Source organism: Penicillium nucicola (genome assembly GCF_028828085.1).
Source record: "Penicillium nucicola strain IBT 29836 chromosome Unknown utg000010l, whole genome shotgun sequence".
In the NCBI taxonomy this organism is placed as follows: domain Eukaryota; kingdom Fungi; phylum Ascomycota; class Eurotiomycetes; order Eurotiales; family Aspergillaceae; genus Penicillium; species Penicillium nucicola.
This window is the reverse complement of record NW_026643134.1, coordinates 2,493,789-2,507,885: the sequence shown is the minus strand read 5'-3', so window position 1 is coordinate 2,507,885 and position 14,097 is coordinate 2,493,789. Positions and strand designations below refer to the sequence as shown.

Sequence of the window (14,097 nt, the reverse complement as noted above, 5' to 3'; positions counted from 1 at the left end):
TCATCCCGACGTGTTTCATCTACTGTAAACCCACCAGATAGGTTTTACCCTGCATATAGGCAGGTCCGGCACGTTTTAATACCATCTATAGTATGGCATTATACGTATTCGAATACTAGTTATTTTGGCCTAGGATAACAGAATTTTCCATAATATCGTTAAGAGTCGTGATAAACGGCTGCGCCCCTTAAGATCTAGGAACAACGGCGAAATCAGACAATCCATTTTTCTTGATCTAATGAGCTGTGTTTTAGATTTTCGTATAAACCTTCTTTAGTTCGTCTCCGCGACGTATGATTGTCTCTTTTGCCTTTTAGGATCTAAGGTTAGGTGGCTTAGCACATGTTCCCTCCGAGGTGCTGTTAGTGGTCTTCTCCGAGCTTCGTTCAATCTCTCGCGCCGAAAGTTCAAATTCTATAGATTTTAAGGTGAAATTGATTTCAAATAGCAATCGACGTAAAGTGAGATCATCAATCCTATTGTAGCCGCTTTTCCACCGTTTATGACTTCTATTTATAGTGAGTAAAACCTCGACTACTGCCATAAATCGAACCGAATAGGAAGTGAGCTAAGTAGATAGCAAGTTGACAGGGGGGTGGACAGCGAGTTGACAGGGTGGATAGCAAGTTGACAAGGGGGTGGACAGCGAGTTGACAGTGGCTGAGCTAGCCGTTAGGGGTAAGAATGGGGTTTGCAATCATTAACTAGTTCTGCACTCAAAGATTAGTCAGTTATCGGTATTATCCTCGGTAAATGTATAACAGTATCTTCCTGTAATGCCTAGATATATCCGTGTTGATGAGCGGCGATTGATTAAACCGATTTTGGATGATGCTTTACCCAATCCCGTTAGCCTACTTTATACGTGTCATAACACGACAGCAAAGAGGTAAAATCGCGACATTTAGCGTACAATACTAACTAAAAATGGTTTTAAGGGGATCTCAATATGTAGGACGTAGCGCTACTCATAGATTTCTTAAGAAAGATTGTTACAGTCTAAAATAATATACTGGCGCTAGTGATGATATATAGAAGATCGGTACTTGCTGTTTCCGAGCACGGTGATGGCTATGTTCCTAATGGGGTGCACTGAAGCTTATCGAGCGCATCGAACATAATGGCGCTTGTAGACCCCGCGAAAAAGTTCACGTGCATTCGCTTGTAGCTACCACCACCCCCCAGAACCCTACTCTGAAATTATTTTACCTGCTCACTGATTAGAGGGAAAACCAAGGGGGAGGAGAGAAGTTACACAATGGTATTGTTCTTTACAATTGGCTTATTCGTAGTGGTCTATCTAGATGACAGGAGGATGACGGGGGGAGATTCAGATTCCTGCCACATCTCCAGAAGACAAGAGCAGACACCCATCAATTGACATATTACCCTGCACATTACCGATTCACAGCACGAATCAGGAGTTTTGACATACTGTACCGTAGTCCCAGTGGAAACCAGTGAATGTTTCCTACACGAACCCGGACAAGCGAGTGCCCGATGTGTAGTTATGTTTTTATTTGAAACAAGTCAGAATTTTCTCACGCTTTTTGGTGCCATGTTTTATGATTTCAACAATGGGTTCATCGTACTGGTGTATTCGGTAGTTGCTATGGATCCGAACCTCGGATCCGTGAAGTCTGGACCCCACGAGGCCCGTTCCGGGCCCGGGGACCACTAGTTCCTGTAGATCACGTACAAATGGGACGGAAATATTAGAAGAAGCCGCGCCAATCATGTTGCATATGGATGGATATGCACTGCAGGTGTACTGTGGGTGGTATTTCATGTGTTATTTTACCCTGTTCCTACGTTCTAGTTGAGAGACCTGGGTTGTGATATTCAGGTGGCCGTGAGTGAAGGCGATTAACGTAGAAATTGGCTTCATTAACCTCGGTATTATGTCACAATCAGATGAAGAAGATGACCTCTTCGGTTGAAATTATGAAATTGAAGACAGAAATGCTTCACAAATACACAAAGAGGAATGATAACTTAGCCGATAGCAGTGTTCCGACAATTGGGGGACCGAGGACCGACACTAGGGAATGACCATAGCGAAGGCATACATACACATACATTGTTCAGATAAATTTGAAGAACTGACAAGCAGTTCAACAGGGGTTGACGGGAATTCATGTTAGTGCTTTTCTTTTTTTCTCTTTTTTTCTCTTTTTCAATTTTTCGAATCTTCCGAAGACAATGCCCTGATAAGAATGAAAGAAATGGAGATTTCGAAACCGGTTTGGCTGGACATATTGTAGAAACGCAGTGGATGCCACACAGGCTTGTTTTGAGCTCGCAATCAAACATGCATTTGTTGGTTAGATGTGGTTCACTTCCGGGGAGTTAACGGGGCGGGCCCCAAAGTAGACACCTTACGCTCCACTTTATCATCCGAATTGGTCAGTGGTGGGGGTGTAAACCCAGGCAACATGGAACCGGGACTGTGGCCAAAGGTGCGAGGAAGTGAGAAAGGCGGAGGAGTACGCTTTCGCGGAAAAGTTAGATTGCTAACCCGACGCTTTGCATCAGGGTTGGAGCTCGCTGGGGCGATGTTTGCAGACCAGTTCTCCGTCTGAAGAGGCATTTTGGCAGGTGTTTGCTGGGCATGAGTGGTAGGAGTTGCAGTTTCATTGTCACCTCGAAGCATAGTAGGCTGAAACACACTTGGAGCAGGTCCGATGGTGCGAACGCCAGTTGAAGCAAAAGACTGTGTAACTTTAGAGGTGGTTGCATTTAACACTTTGGCAGATGAATGAGGATACCACGACGTGGCTTGAGGCCGCAAAGGTAGACCAGGAGGCCGAACAGGTGCAGCGAGACCCGGAGGGCGCGAGGGGGCAGTTTGGGAAAGGGGTGCAATTTTGCCTTTCATATCATGTGTAATCACTTTTGCAGCTGAGACAGCCGGTCTCTTTTTAACCGGCTTTGTGAAAGAAACAGGTGGCTCAGAGGCGTACTTAGAAGCGAGAAGCCCTGTTGGTTTGGTAGAAACGCTCGTGGAGCAAGGAGCGACAGGAACCACATTCTGGATTGGATTATCTGCATCGACAGGTTTGATGGATTCAAGAGGATTGAAAGGATCTTGACGCCTGATGATCTCGACTTTGCCAGAATCGGTCTTGCGAATCCCGCGAGGCTTGATCATCTTGATGATCTCGTTGAAAGTGACAGGCTGGGTATCCATATCTGAGTATTCGCTCTTGTGTGGCGATAGCCCTGGGACCGGCATACGAGTCGACTGCTGCTGATCCGCAGACTCCGGGGATGAGCCATGAGGTGAACGATGGTTTTCAAAACTCGAACCTTTAACTGGACTATTAGCCTTCCACAACCACTGCTCTAGATGGGACATGTCGCGAGTCGGAGTTGAGATACCAGTTGGAAGCTTTTGCGAACTATCAGTGGTCCGGTTTTGAGCAATGGCTGCGGCATCTAGGCGAGGAGATGTGGAAAAACAGGATACGTTGCGATCCATTGCATAGTCATCGATAGCTGAGCGCACACTCTTGTTCACGGCCTTACTCACGATGTCAATGAAATCATGTTCAGACTTTCCACGGGTAGAGATCATATCATGGAAACCTAGTTCACTCCGTTGGCTTTCTGCATCGACAGAGGCACAAATGGAATATGCCGACGGAGCGGAGGGTACAAGTGGGGTCATATCCAGTCCTTGGAGGATAGCAGCATTGGGGCTGGTAAAAGAGGCTTGTCTTGGGGGTGTGGTCCATTCCAGATTGATGAGGTCCTCACCTAGTGTGTGAGAAGACACAACATCTGTCTGAGTAGATGTATCAGTCATGGAAGGACCCTCACCAAGAAGAGTTTGAACAGAAGTCTGCTGCTTAACATCCTTTGCTTTGGCGAGTGGTGTCATTTTCTTGCTCGAAGTAGGCATAGGCGAGATTTTATCCTTCTTGTGTGGGTGCTCATCCGCCGTTTTCTTCTGTTTAAGATCTGCAACATGGGTAGAAGTGTCAGTTCCACCAATGAAGGCCATTGCGGTGTTCTTGGGGGTCTGGACAGGGGCCTTTTTCTTGGAAATCGCACTAGTCTGGGGGCGAGAAGTCGACCGGTTCGGAGTAGGACTTTTCGGTATCATACGCTCCGCCAATGGCTGATCTTTGTAAACTGGTTTCGTTTGAGGGGGTACCGGAAGGGAAGCTGATGGCTTTGGCGTGGTCACGCTGCGAGCCTTCGGGTATGGCAACGAGAGAGACATAACGGAGGGCAGTGGCTGATCTTGGGAAATCATCAACGTGGAAGGAGTGACAGGAACAGCAGCAGATTCTTTTGACATGGTAGCGTTGCGGTTTCTCATTATCGATAGGAAAGAGTCGGTGTCACCCAGTCTGCTTGACATATCCGGACTGAAGGAGAGTTTAGTATAGAAAAGCAATTAAGGTAATCAACATACATGATCAGAGGTCGTTGCGGAGTTGAGGACTGAGGAGGCAGAGGACGTTTACTCAGTGTTGCCCGTACACTTCCTCGATCCACACCTCGGCCTCGGCCACGTCTCCGTCCACGACCGCCGGCGTGCGGGTCAATGTCATCATTGTTGATATTCAATGCAGGATCCAGTCGAGATCCTGTAGGCATAGAAACGGACCGGTGGCCGTTGCTAGTCTTCACAATGCCGCCATGATAAGATGTGCGAGAGCTTTGTTCCGGTTAGCTTGTACAATTTAGAATTTAGGGCATTGCTTACTTTGTAGGAGAAAGAGTATGGGGACTACGGCGGGTGGTTCCAGCATGGCCACCACCACGGCCGCGAGAGTTTGCGGGAGCCGGGTGGGTTGAAAAGAAAGGCTGGCTCGAAAGCTGGGGCATGGGGCGGCGAAGCCCAGTAAATTGATCATTCAATGCACGACGGTGGGACTGTCCTTCATTTATGTCCTCCAACTCCTCGATTTCATCGGTGTCTGTGATAGTTTTGTGAAAGTCTGTAGAGTCAGCCTTATTCAGTTGCCCTATAGTCATTGGTTGAACACGAACTCGACCAAGCACTCAGCGAGTTGTTGTTTGCCCTTGCCAGCCGATAGGCAAGAGTACCTGGCTTGTCGCACTCTCTGTCTGCGTCAAGCTGGCCAGGTAGGGGGCCTCCGTCATTGAAAACATCGTGGGTTGTGATAACCTCACGACGAGAAGTGCCCAAGTCGGACTGTTGGAGCTTGGAGTTAGCGTTTGTACATAAAGCAAGTGAGCAGAAACTGAGATTAGTACCATTTGCATTTCTATGAGGTTTTTGAGGCGCTCCGAGCCCTCAGAACATTGGCCCTTGCTGCTGGCCATTTTGCCGTGTTAACAGCTTCAGTCAGCACAAAGGTAAAGCGCGTGTTGACGTATTTAACGCTAACAGGTATCTTTTCTCTTGCTTCGCAAGACACGCTGCAAAGATAGAAGAGTAAGTTATGTCATAAACAGGCAGCCTCCGTACCCCAGGTAGATGAAGGATGTCAAACGGAGCGGATGAGGTACATACAAGGCCCGTAGGGGGGTGTGGATGGAATCTGACCACAAGAGGTGGGCCCAATGTTGTTGTCGATGTGTGGTACTCGATGAACTCACACGTCTCGATGTGAGAGACAAGTGAGGAATTATATCTCGAGGCAGAGATCAGGACGAACCTGAAACACAAACGAAGAGCACTCTCTTGCAAGATGATACAATAGGGTGTTCTCAAGGATGAAGAGGATTGTGAGAATGAAAGAAGTCTCGAAAGACAAAGCTGTGTGTTGTGTCAACAAACACAAATGGCGCGTGGCCGTCCGCTGCTGCCGTGAATGAGTATTTCGGCTGTCCATCGTTGCTTCCGTCTAGAAGTCAGGCAGAGCTGGGCCACGTGGGCTTCGACGTTTCGAGCCATTCGGCACGTGCCCTTTTGAGGCTCTCAGGAATCTTATACTGCCGGGGAAGTATGTGCTTTCCGTATGCCCTGTAAACATCAACCACGCTATCATTGATGAACGGAGAGATCTCGAAGGGAGTCGAGGTTAAGATGGAAGAGGTTGGTGTGCGGGAAATACACTTGAGACAGAGAAATTACGATGCGACTTCCTACTGTGAGAGTGTGCGAAGAACGCACGTGACTAGAGTTCAACAGTCTTCCATTGGAACATTGCTCGGTTCTGGTAACAAGCCTTCTAGGTCTATGGTGCACTGCAGCTATGGGGATTCCCATCATCTAGCTTGAGTTAGCCAAGCATTCTTAAATTCAACGCAGTGTTTCTTAAATCGAAAAGATTGGGGGGGGGGGGGCTCACTTCTAATGATTTTTGCGACGGCTTGAACCACACTCACTCCCATGACAACAATGCCAAATGCAACACACACATATGCTGGGATCTTTTCTCGTCGAGAAGCACTGCTAAGCTTGATATAGCACAGTGGAGGGAAGATGTATGCCAGAGCAGCTGCACTGGTGGCTCCAATCAACTCGAAGACACTTCCCAGATCACAGGTCATGAGGGACAGCCCCATTGAGGTCACGACCAAGGATGTCGTAAAGATGAGATGTCGATGAGGGTTGAACGGCTCGTCGGGGAAGTAGTAGGTCGTCATGACGGAACGGCAAACAAATGCCTCTAATGGCAAAGTAGTAAGCATGTTCAGACCAAAGCAACTGCCATCAATTAGCAACTTAAGTACTTTCGGGGTTCACTGGATATTCATACAATCGTGCAATATTAACAATGATGTTATCCGACGGGAAGTTATTCAAGACATTGCCTTGAGTTTTCGATCCAAATGATAAAAACCCTGCTATGCCCATTGCCAGACACATCACCAAGGATACTCCAGTTGAGTAATGAGTGACTCGAGTAAACCGGTCAAGAGTAGGCCTCTTTAGGGATCCGTAAATAAGAAGGCTGTTGTGGTCTGTGTCGGGTTAGTCAATGCCGCGCCGGCAGAAGAAGAGGGGTTCATACGGCAAACAAACGCTGGAATAAGTCAGTGGGTCATTCATTAATTGATAAAGACAGCAACTTACCAAAGGAGATAACTCCGACGGCCTGGAAGAAACCAGAGTTGATGATGAGGTGGCTTTTGATATCTCCGCGGGATTCGGGTGGAACTCGGAAGCCTTGTGTGATCACAGTCACCACAATGACTATCATACTGACCAATGCCAAGGCAGAGGCTTTGGCCAACTACAAGTCTGTTAGCTTGATGGAGATTGAGCGAGAAGAGGATCCTACCTTGGCAATGTCTCTGTACAGCGAGAGCGGATACGAAACACCTAGAACAAAGAGAACAATAACAGCACGGCGGTCTGTAAGAAGCCAGAGGAAGGACATGTCCCGCAAAGATGGGAACAACGCGCCTAGCACGTGCGGAATGGTATCGCCAACAATGATGCAGAATGCCACCATGCCACCAAATGCGAATGCCCACTGGGCAATGGAGATCGCAATGAGCCCGCTTTTCCCGAAGCAGTACTGCATCGTTGCTTGGAATGAGTCTGCGCCGCTCATTTTGGAGTTGATCACAATCAGACGGATAGTCCAGTCCACTGTGATAGTCAAGGCAGTCAACAGCAAGATACCCATCGTCAGACCTGCTTGACGAAGCGCATATGGCTGTCCAATGATTCCAGCTCCAATGATGCTGTTGGCCATGTTCATGAACGCCATCTTCATACCACTTCTCGGCCGCGCGTTCTCTAAATGCTCTTCGGGGAAGAAGTCATCCGAGGTCGCAAGTGTGACACTAGGAGCTTCAATGTCTGTGAGAAGAGGTACCGATTGTCCATCATGGTGTGTTCCTACACTACCCCGAGTTCCAAGCTCATAGTCCTCATCCTCCAGCCATAGTGCATCGTCTGGGCTGTGAACACGGCCGTTCGAATGGTGGTCAAGATCTTCGGGCTCTTCCTCCAGGTCGAATCGCACGCGGTTCAGAGTACGAGGTGTGCGACGCTGTCCATCTAGGGCTGGTTGCGAAATTGAGGAATGCGGTGTCCGATTCGCGTCGTCGGGTGTTGGAGACAGGAGATGTCCGGTGTCGACTAGATCGTGCTCCTCGTCTGTTTCAGGCAAGAGAGATTGTGCTTCATATTCTTTCTGGCCTTTGCCAGGTAGCTGATCCTCTGAGCTTTCATCCCCTGGCATCGCTGACCGTAGATAGTTGTAAGAAGGTAATTAATTGCTTTCAGGCCACTTCGATGGGGCGACACGTGATGGTCGATGAGCGATAAGCGATAGGCGATAGACGATAAGCAAGATAACAACGGTTTCTTATGCAGGGGATAATGAACTGCGTTTGATAGATGCTAACTAACTGAGCAGGTGCATATCTTTAGTTTATGTTAAGACAAATCTTCCAAGTGGCAAAAGCTCAGTTATCACCATGCGTGAGTTTGGAGCCAAACAGACTCTACCCAAATACACAATACATAAGTTAGATATAGCAGTGAAGTTTTACAAGCTATACAGATTTCTTTAATGCAATCTCACGTAGTTTGTATAAAAAAATACTGGTTTTTTTTCCAATGAACAATATTGTTCTTATCAAAATGTTAACATACCCAGGGTTTGTTATCCTCCATGACCGCCGCAATCGGGGGCTGGAACTCCATTGCGGCCCGAGGCCCGGGGGAAAGAAGGAACTCTCATGGCACAGTATACTTTTCACCGTCGAATCTTGGGAGCTGAAATATGATCACTATGTTTCATCCGGCGATATGAGATCGTTGCCAAATCAGAGAATGTTAGGGTAAGCATTTGGCGTCAAAATATATTTCTGTAGAACAAGTGACTAAGGAGTCATCTGAGCATAGATGGCTAGCTGAAACGTACATAAACACAACCAGCCATATCGGCGTGACCGACATACCAAGTGGTAAATATTGTTGTGGCCGTAGCTTAAGGTTCGCTTGAGGTCATGAACTATAGGTGTGCTGATCGAATCCATGGGTTGGCAGTTCCCGCTAGTATTTTGGATTGTATGAAAGAATAACAGCCACTAAGTGAATCAATCGGGGGATGATAGGGGCCCGTGGACATTGCAACGGGATGTGGCGGTAGCGTAACCACTTTGAGTACTTTGGAGCCGAGCTGTCTCTGAATAGATACACAGTTGCCGATGGAATTCGGGAATGAGCGAAATGACGAGGAAAGGAAACACACGACATGGAGATTGGCTATTCAATGTGGAATATGAAGGGCTGGATTTGATTCAAAAGGTGGGGTTTTCCCTATGTTCAGTTAGAGCCTGCGTAAAATTATTTCCTTTCAGAGACGCGGATCCATAACTCTTTGTTCTGACTAGATTGGTATCCCATTCACTCCTCGAATTTCAAAATGTTGACCCTTACTCCAACACACGTCCGGGCAGAAGCTATGGTGACTCAAAAGGATTACTGGGACTCCGAGGTTTGCCAACTCAGGGTGGTTTATAATATCATTCATTGACAACAACTAGACCTATGCCGCAGCTGCGTCCTTTGCATCGCATTTTGCCGACACTCTCGTTGAGAGAATCGAATTTAAGCCCACAGATCGTGTTCTTGACATTGGTTGTGGAGATGGCATATTCACCAGCAGATTTGCTCCACGGGTTGGATATGTTCTCGGCGTTGACTCGTCTCCGTCAATGATAGAGTCTGCCAAGAAGATGGACTACGGTTCCACGTCAACTGAGTTTCATGTTGTTGATTGCCGATACTTGAACAAGGATCCCAAGATCATGAACGGAAACTGGGATAAGGTGTAAGTTTTCTTAAGCTTCTTCATGGGATGACTCTAACTGATACAGTGCCTCAAATGCTGCCTTCCATTGGATATTACGAGACAAAATCACCCGTATCTCCACACTGAAAGCCATATTCAAATCTATGAAGCCCGGGGGAGTCTTCTTCTTCGAGATGTGTGGACATGGAAACGCAGCGGAGAAGATGACGGCATTTATGTTTGCCCTTGTCAACCAGGGAGTCCCCATCGAGAAGGTAGAGGCAGCTTGTCCTTGGTTCTATCCATCCGACGCATATATGAAGGAAGCCCTTGAGAGCGTTGGGTTTGAGATCAAGACGATTGGGCTGAAGTCGGAAGCTCACCCCGTGGCCAGCGCTGGGATGGAGGGGTTCATGAGGCTCATTGGGGCTCAGATGTTGGATCTTCTAGATACCGAAGAGCAAAAGGACAAGGTTATCGAGCAGATTGTTCGAATGACTCGATATGGCACAACTCGGGAGGATGGAACTCAGTGGATTAGCTACACTGGATTGAGATGCATTGCTGTGAAGCCTTGATTGGAATCTTCCGATACCCAATCGTGATTGTGGTCATATATTGCAAATTTACTTGGTAAATACGAGATTGAATAGCTTTGGAAACATTCTGTTGTTTCTGTCCCAAACAGGAACATCATGTGCCTCGTAATCATGGGTCAATCTGCTGGTGCCTTCCGCCCTGACCGTCACATCGCGGACTTTGGAGAAAGATAGCTTCATGGCTTGACTGTGTGCGACAATTCTGAGATGCCTTCAGCATGACTCAGAATGTCAACTTGGGTCAAAGTCTGCTTCGAATCCATGAGTCGCAATTACAGATGAGCTTGACCACGTCCGCAAACTTTAGCCAGTCTCGAAGCCACGCCACTACCACCGTATTTTCGGAGTCAATCCTCGAGAACACATGGATCACAGAAGCACCGGAGCTGGAATTACGGTTTTTCATTAGCGGCAATTGGGGCTTGGATGATGATGTGACCTCTTTCGTCTCGCGGTTGGAGCCACAACTCTGTGGTCTAAATGTAAGCTAGCGGCATGATCTTTCTTACCAACTTTTGACCATTTCCTATTAGATCTGGTCGGATCTCGGCTTTTCTGCTTCACTCAAGACGGAGGATGATAAACACTGGGCCGCTGGGAATAACAGCAGGTTTAGGCCTCGTTGTCTCACGCTTGGTTTGCGCAGAGAATGTGGGAGAGCAATTCATAGCAAACGTTGGATCTTGCCCGCCGTGATCATCAATGCCCCCGATGCGTGTTCTCCACCTGGTATACCGGCACTTACTCTGACCTCCATTGATATGCACTTGGAATACCGCTTTCATGCTGATAACCTGAGCCATTCCCAACAGTCCAATCGTGATACAGATCCCTTTGAGCAAGATCCGTCGGTGATTGCCGTGATACAAACCCTTGACGAATCAATGGACTACATTGTTCCTGTACGAAAGCCTGACGACATCATGTCTCAAGCAAAACAAAGTGAGATCTTGACCCAAATTTCCGGGAATCAGAGATCACAGAGTGATTTCGTACGACTCTTCGATCTTGGGCTTCAACGGTTTGTCATTGCCAACACTAGGAAGGATTCTACTGTTTGCAATTCAAGTCAGTCCACAATGAGAAGCTTATCAATACTGTTCCCCGGGGTGTTCAATTCAACATATCGTGAAGTTAGCCGGTCTTATTCCCACATGCAGCCAAGCAGCTAATTATTACTAGGCCATGAACCAGCGAGCGGTGTCAATCCCGATCATTACAAAATCAATATCGTCCATGATAGAGGAAAGTGATAATCATTCCATTCGATCACAAGCAGCAGGATTCCTACAGTATATCGAATCATCAAATCCGGATGCCTTTGGGGGATTCACTCACTCTGCGAGGCTCAGATCTGCAATCCACTCCTCTCTGTGGAGCGTTGCGCAAACGAACCTTAGCCAAAACACAGTTGCCCCAAATGGAATATGGGTAATCCCTACGGATCTTTTCCCACCAGAGATTAATGAACCTGAAGATCCAATGGGTCCCTCGGGTACACATTCTCAGCAGCCCTGCATCGAGCTTCCTCTCCCGACCCACATCCTCAATACACAGCCAAGTGACGAGAGCATCGTAAACTATGAATTGATGTTGGATGGAACCAACCTCGAAAGTGATTTTGAGGCCCTTTCAATTGGACCTGACAGCGAGACAATCCCAGACACCGGTGACTCCACTCAAACTTCCCTAGATATTTCATACTCTGCAATCGCAACTTCTCAGTCTCTTCGCGCGAACAATGACATGATATTCGATCTCGAGCATGACAATGAATTTAGCGATTCCTATGCCTTGATGGACGACGAATATTCCTGGGAGGTTGCGGAATACATAGGCTCTCCCGATTCCGATATTATGCTGTATGATGTCTTTTAGACCCTGGTACTATATGTTCTGTTACTCATTTGATACCAAACATATTTTGACCTCAGCGGAAATCACATGCCCAAGTTCAAGTGCCTCATACCAAGCATGCAGTATATGCTGCTTGAAGTGGCATTGCCCAGTATAGTAACTCTAGACCACGCTAAACCCAACACGGTTACTCCACAAATATCATGCAGCAGCAACTCACTGACCTCATCAGCTTCCTTTATTGCCTCCAAAAACACGGTCAAATCTGGAAATGACTTCGACCAAGCCTCCGGCCAGGATATATCCAATAACAACCTTCATTTCAGACCTACCAGCTAGCCTCATCCCGCATGGCTCCCAAACATCTCCCAAAAATGGAGCCAATGGCCGCCTGGTCATCATCGGCGATGTACATGGGATGAGAAAATCCCTGGAAGCATTATTAAACAAAGTGAACTTCGACAATAGCAAAGGAGATCATCTCATACTAGTTGGCGACCTAATCAACAAAGGGCCCGATAGTCCCGGTGTTGTCGATCTCGCCATGAAACTAGGAGCCAGCGCAGTGCGAGGCAACCACGAAAACGCAGTGTTGAATGCAGTCATGGAAATCAACACCTTTCAAAATAGCCAATTTTGCCACCAGGACTTTACTGGTAGTTCAGCCGCACCTGAGAACCCCGAAGACAACTCAGCTGAGGCTAGTGTCCCAGATCTCGAAATTCCCGACAATTGTAACTCTGATGTACCCGCGGTGAAGATGAAAGCTAGCCCGACAACGCAAAGTACAGCGAGGGCACTCTCCAAGCACCATATTGACTGGCTTGCCTCGTTGCCGTTGATCTTGCGGATCAGATTACCTGCCGATTTGACGTCCTCTTTGGGTGATTCTCTGGTCGTCGCTCATGCAGGCCTCGTTCCTGGTATCCCACTCGAAGACCAAGATCCAAATGCTGTAATGCATGTCCGGAGTCTGGTTCGTGAGACTGGCAATGAAAAAGCGTTCACCCCAACTGAGGTTTTCGGGGATGAAGGCTGGGTTGTGGAATGGGATCGGTTGCAGGAGAGTTTGGCGTCTAAGACGACGGTTATCTTTGGACATGATGCAAAGCGGCGTTTGCAGTTGGGTAGATATACGATTGGATTGGACTCGGCGTGCTTGTACGGCAATCAATTAAGCGCTGTTGTGATTGAGTCTCGGGATGGGAGAGTTGAGCATGAGATTGTTCAGGTTGAATGTGCTGATACGCCTGTTGCGTCGACAGTTCCTGTCGAGAAAGGAGAGAAAGATATTGATAAGGATACATTATGTAGGAATTCTGCCGCTTGAGATCTGTCTGCTCTTCCTGGTCTCTTCCTTTCTAGATCATTCTTTGCCCAGGGGTTCAAACGTGTTCCTGAAAATCTAGGTAGGGGTTTTTACAGGCGCTTGAGATACTCAGGCTTTCTCAGCCCATACAGGTCATTCTTGAGCTCCGTGACCAGAAAAGGCAGATACTCTCCCACAGTTATTCGTGCCTCGAAGATATCTCATTGGCTTTGATGAGACAATGCCCTTGAAAAAGGCACAATGGATGAGCCACGCAGACATTTAACGCGCTTTGTTCGAATAAAATAGACAGTCTATTCGTTTCGTATGTCACTTTATTTCAAGGCCAATGGGATATAATATATTTTGGTTATTCTCTGTTTTGTATCCATGCCATAGCTCAACAAGCTCTTCCAGATCAAGTTACTCATCTTCGTCCTTCACAAAGTCACCAAAATATATAGTGTTTCCGAGGGATGCTTCGGTATCCGCCATTTAAGTATACATCAATGGCACAGTTTATGGGCAATGAGACGGCTTGGTGAAATCAAGCAACATAGTTCCATTTGTCACGCCACCTGGGTCTTAGACTGAGTGCAATAATCAACTTCATGCATTTACCCCAAACTCCCTCATTAAGATCTCACCATTC

General features: G+C 47.3%; 5 protein-coding genes across 5 annotated transcripts; 3 read left to right on the top strand and 2 right to left on the bottom strand.

The window, feature by feature from the left end:
• Window positions 1–2,335: 2,335 nt before the first annotated feature.
• Window positions 2,336–5,301, bottom strand: N7511_009495 (uncharacterized protein; the record flags this gene model as incomplete). The annotated part of the gene is made up of 5 exons (XM_057131872.1): window positions 2,336–4,376; window positions 4,424–4,669; window positions 4,718–4,952; window positions 5,005–5,170; window positions 5,233–5,301. The coding sequence occupies 5 exons, from the start codon at window positions 5,299–5,301 to the stop codon at window positions 2,336–2,338; spliced, it is 2,757 nt and encodes a 918-aa protein (XP_056979860.1).
• An 857-nt stretch (window positions 5,302–6,158) lies between these two features.
• Window positions 6,159–8,120, bottom strand: N7511_009494 (putative amino acid transporter; the record flags this gene model as incomplete). Its single annotated transcript, XM_057131871.1, has 6 exons — window positions 6,159–6,193; window positions 6,273–6,631; window positions 6,684–6,888; window positions 6,939–6,950; window positions 7,001–7,160; window positions 7,209–8,120. The coding sequence occupies 6 exons, from the start codon at window positions 8,118–8,120 to the stop codon at window positions 6,159–6,161; spliced, it is 1,683 nt and encodes a 560-aa protein (XP_056979859.1).
• Window positions 8,121–9,311: 1,191 nt separating this feature from the next.
• N7511_009493 (class I SAM-dependent methyltransferase) lies at window positions 9,312–10,258 on the top strand (the record flags this gene model as incomplete). Its single annotated transcript, XM_057131870.1, has 3 exons — window positions 9,312–9,383; window positions 9,433–9,719; window positions 9,766–10,258. The coding sequence occupies 3 exons, from the start codon at window positions 9,312–9,314 to the stop codon at window positions 10,256–10,258; spliced, it is 852 nt and encodes a 283-aa protein (XP_056979858.1).
• A 239-nt stretch (window positions 10,259–10,497) lies between these two features.
• On the top strand, window positions 10,498–12,157 carry N7511_009492 (uncharacterized protein; the record flags this gene model as incomplete). Its single annotated transcript, XM_057131869.1, has 3 exons — window positions 10,498–10,761; window positions 10,813–11,334; window positions 11,462–12,157. The coding sequence occupies 3 exons, from the start codon at window positions 10,498–10,500 to the stop codon at window positions 12,155–12,157; spliced, it is 1,482 nt and encodes a 493-aa protein (XP_056979857.1).
• Window positions 12,158–12,407: 250 nt separating this feature from the next.
• Window positions 12,408–13,466, top strand: N7511_009491 (metallophosphoesterase family protein; the record flags this gene model as incomplete). Its single annotated transcript, XM_057131868.1, has 1 exon — window positions 12,408–13,466. The coding sequence occupies one exon, from the start codon at window positions 12,408–12,410 to the stop codon at window positions 13,464–13,466; it is 1,059 nt and encodes a 352-aa protein (XP_056979856.1).
• Window positions 13,467–14,097: the final 631 nt, after the last annotated feature.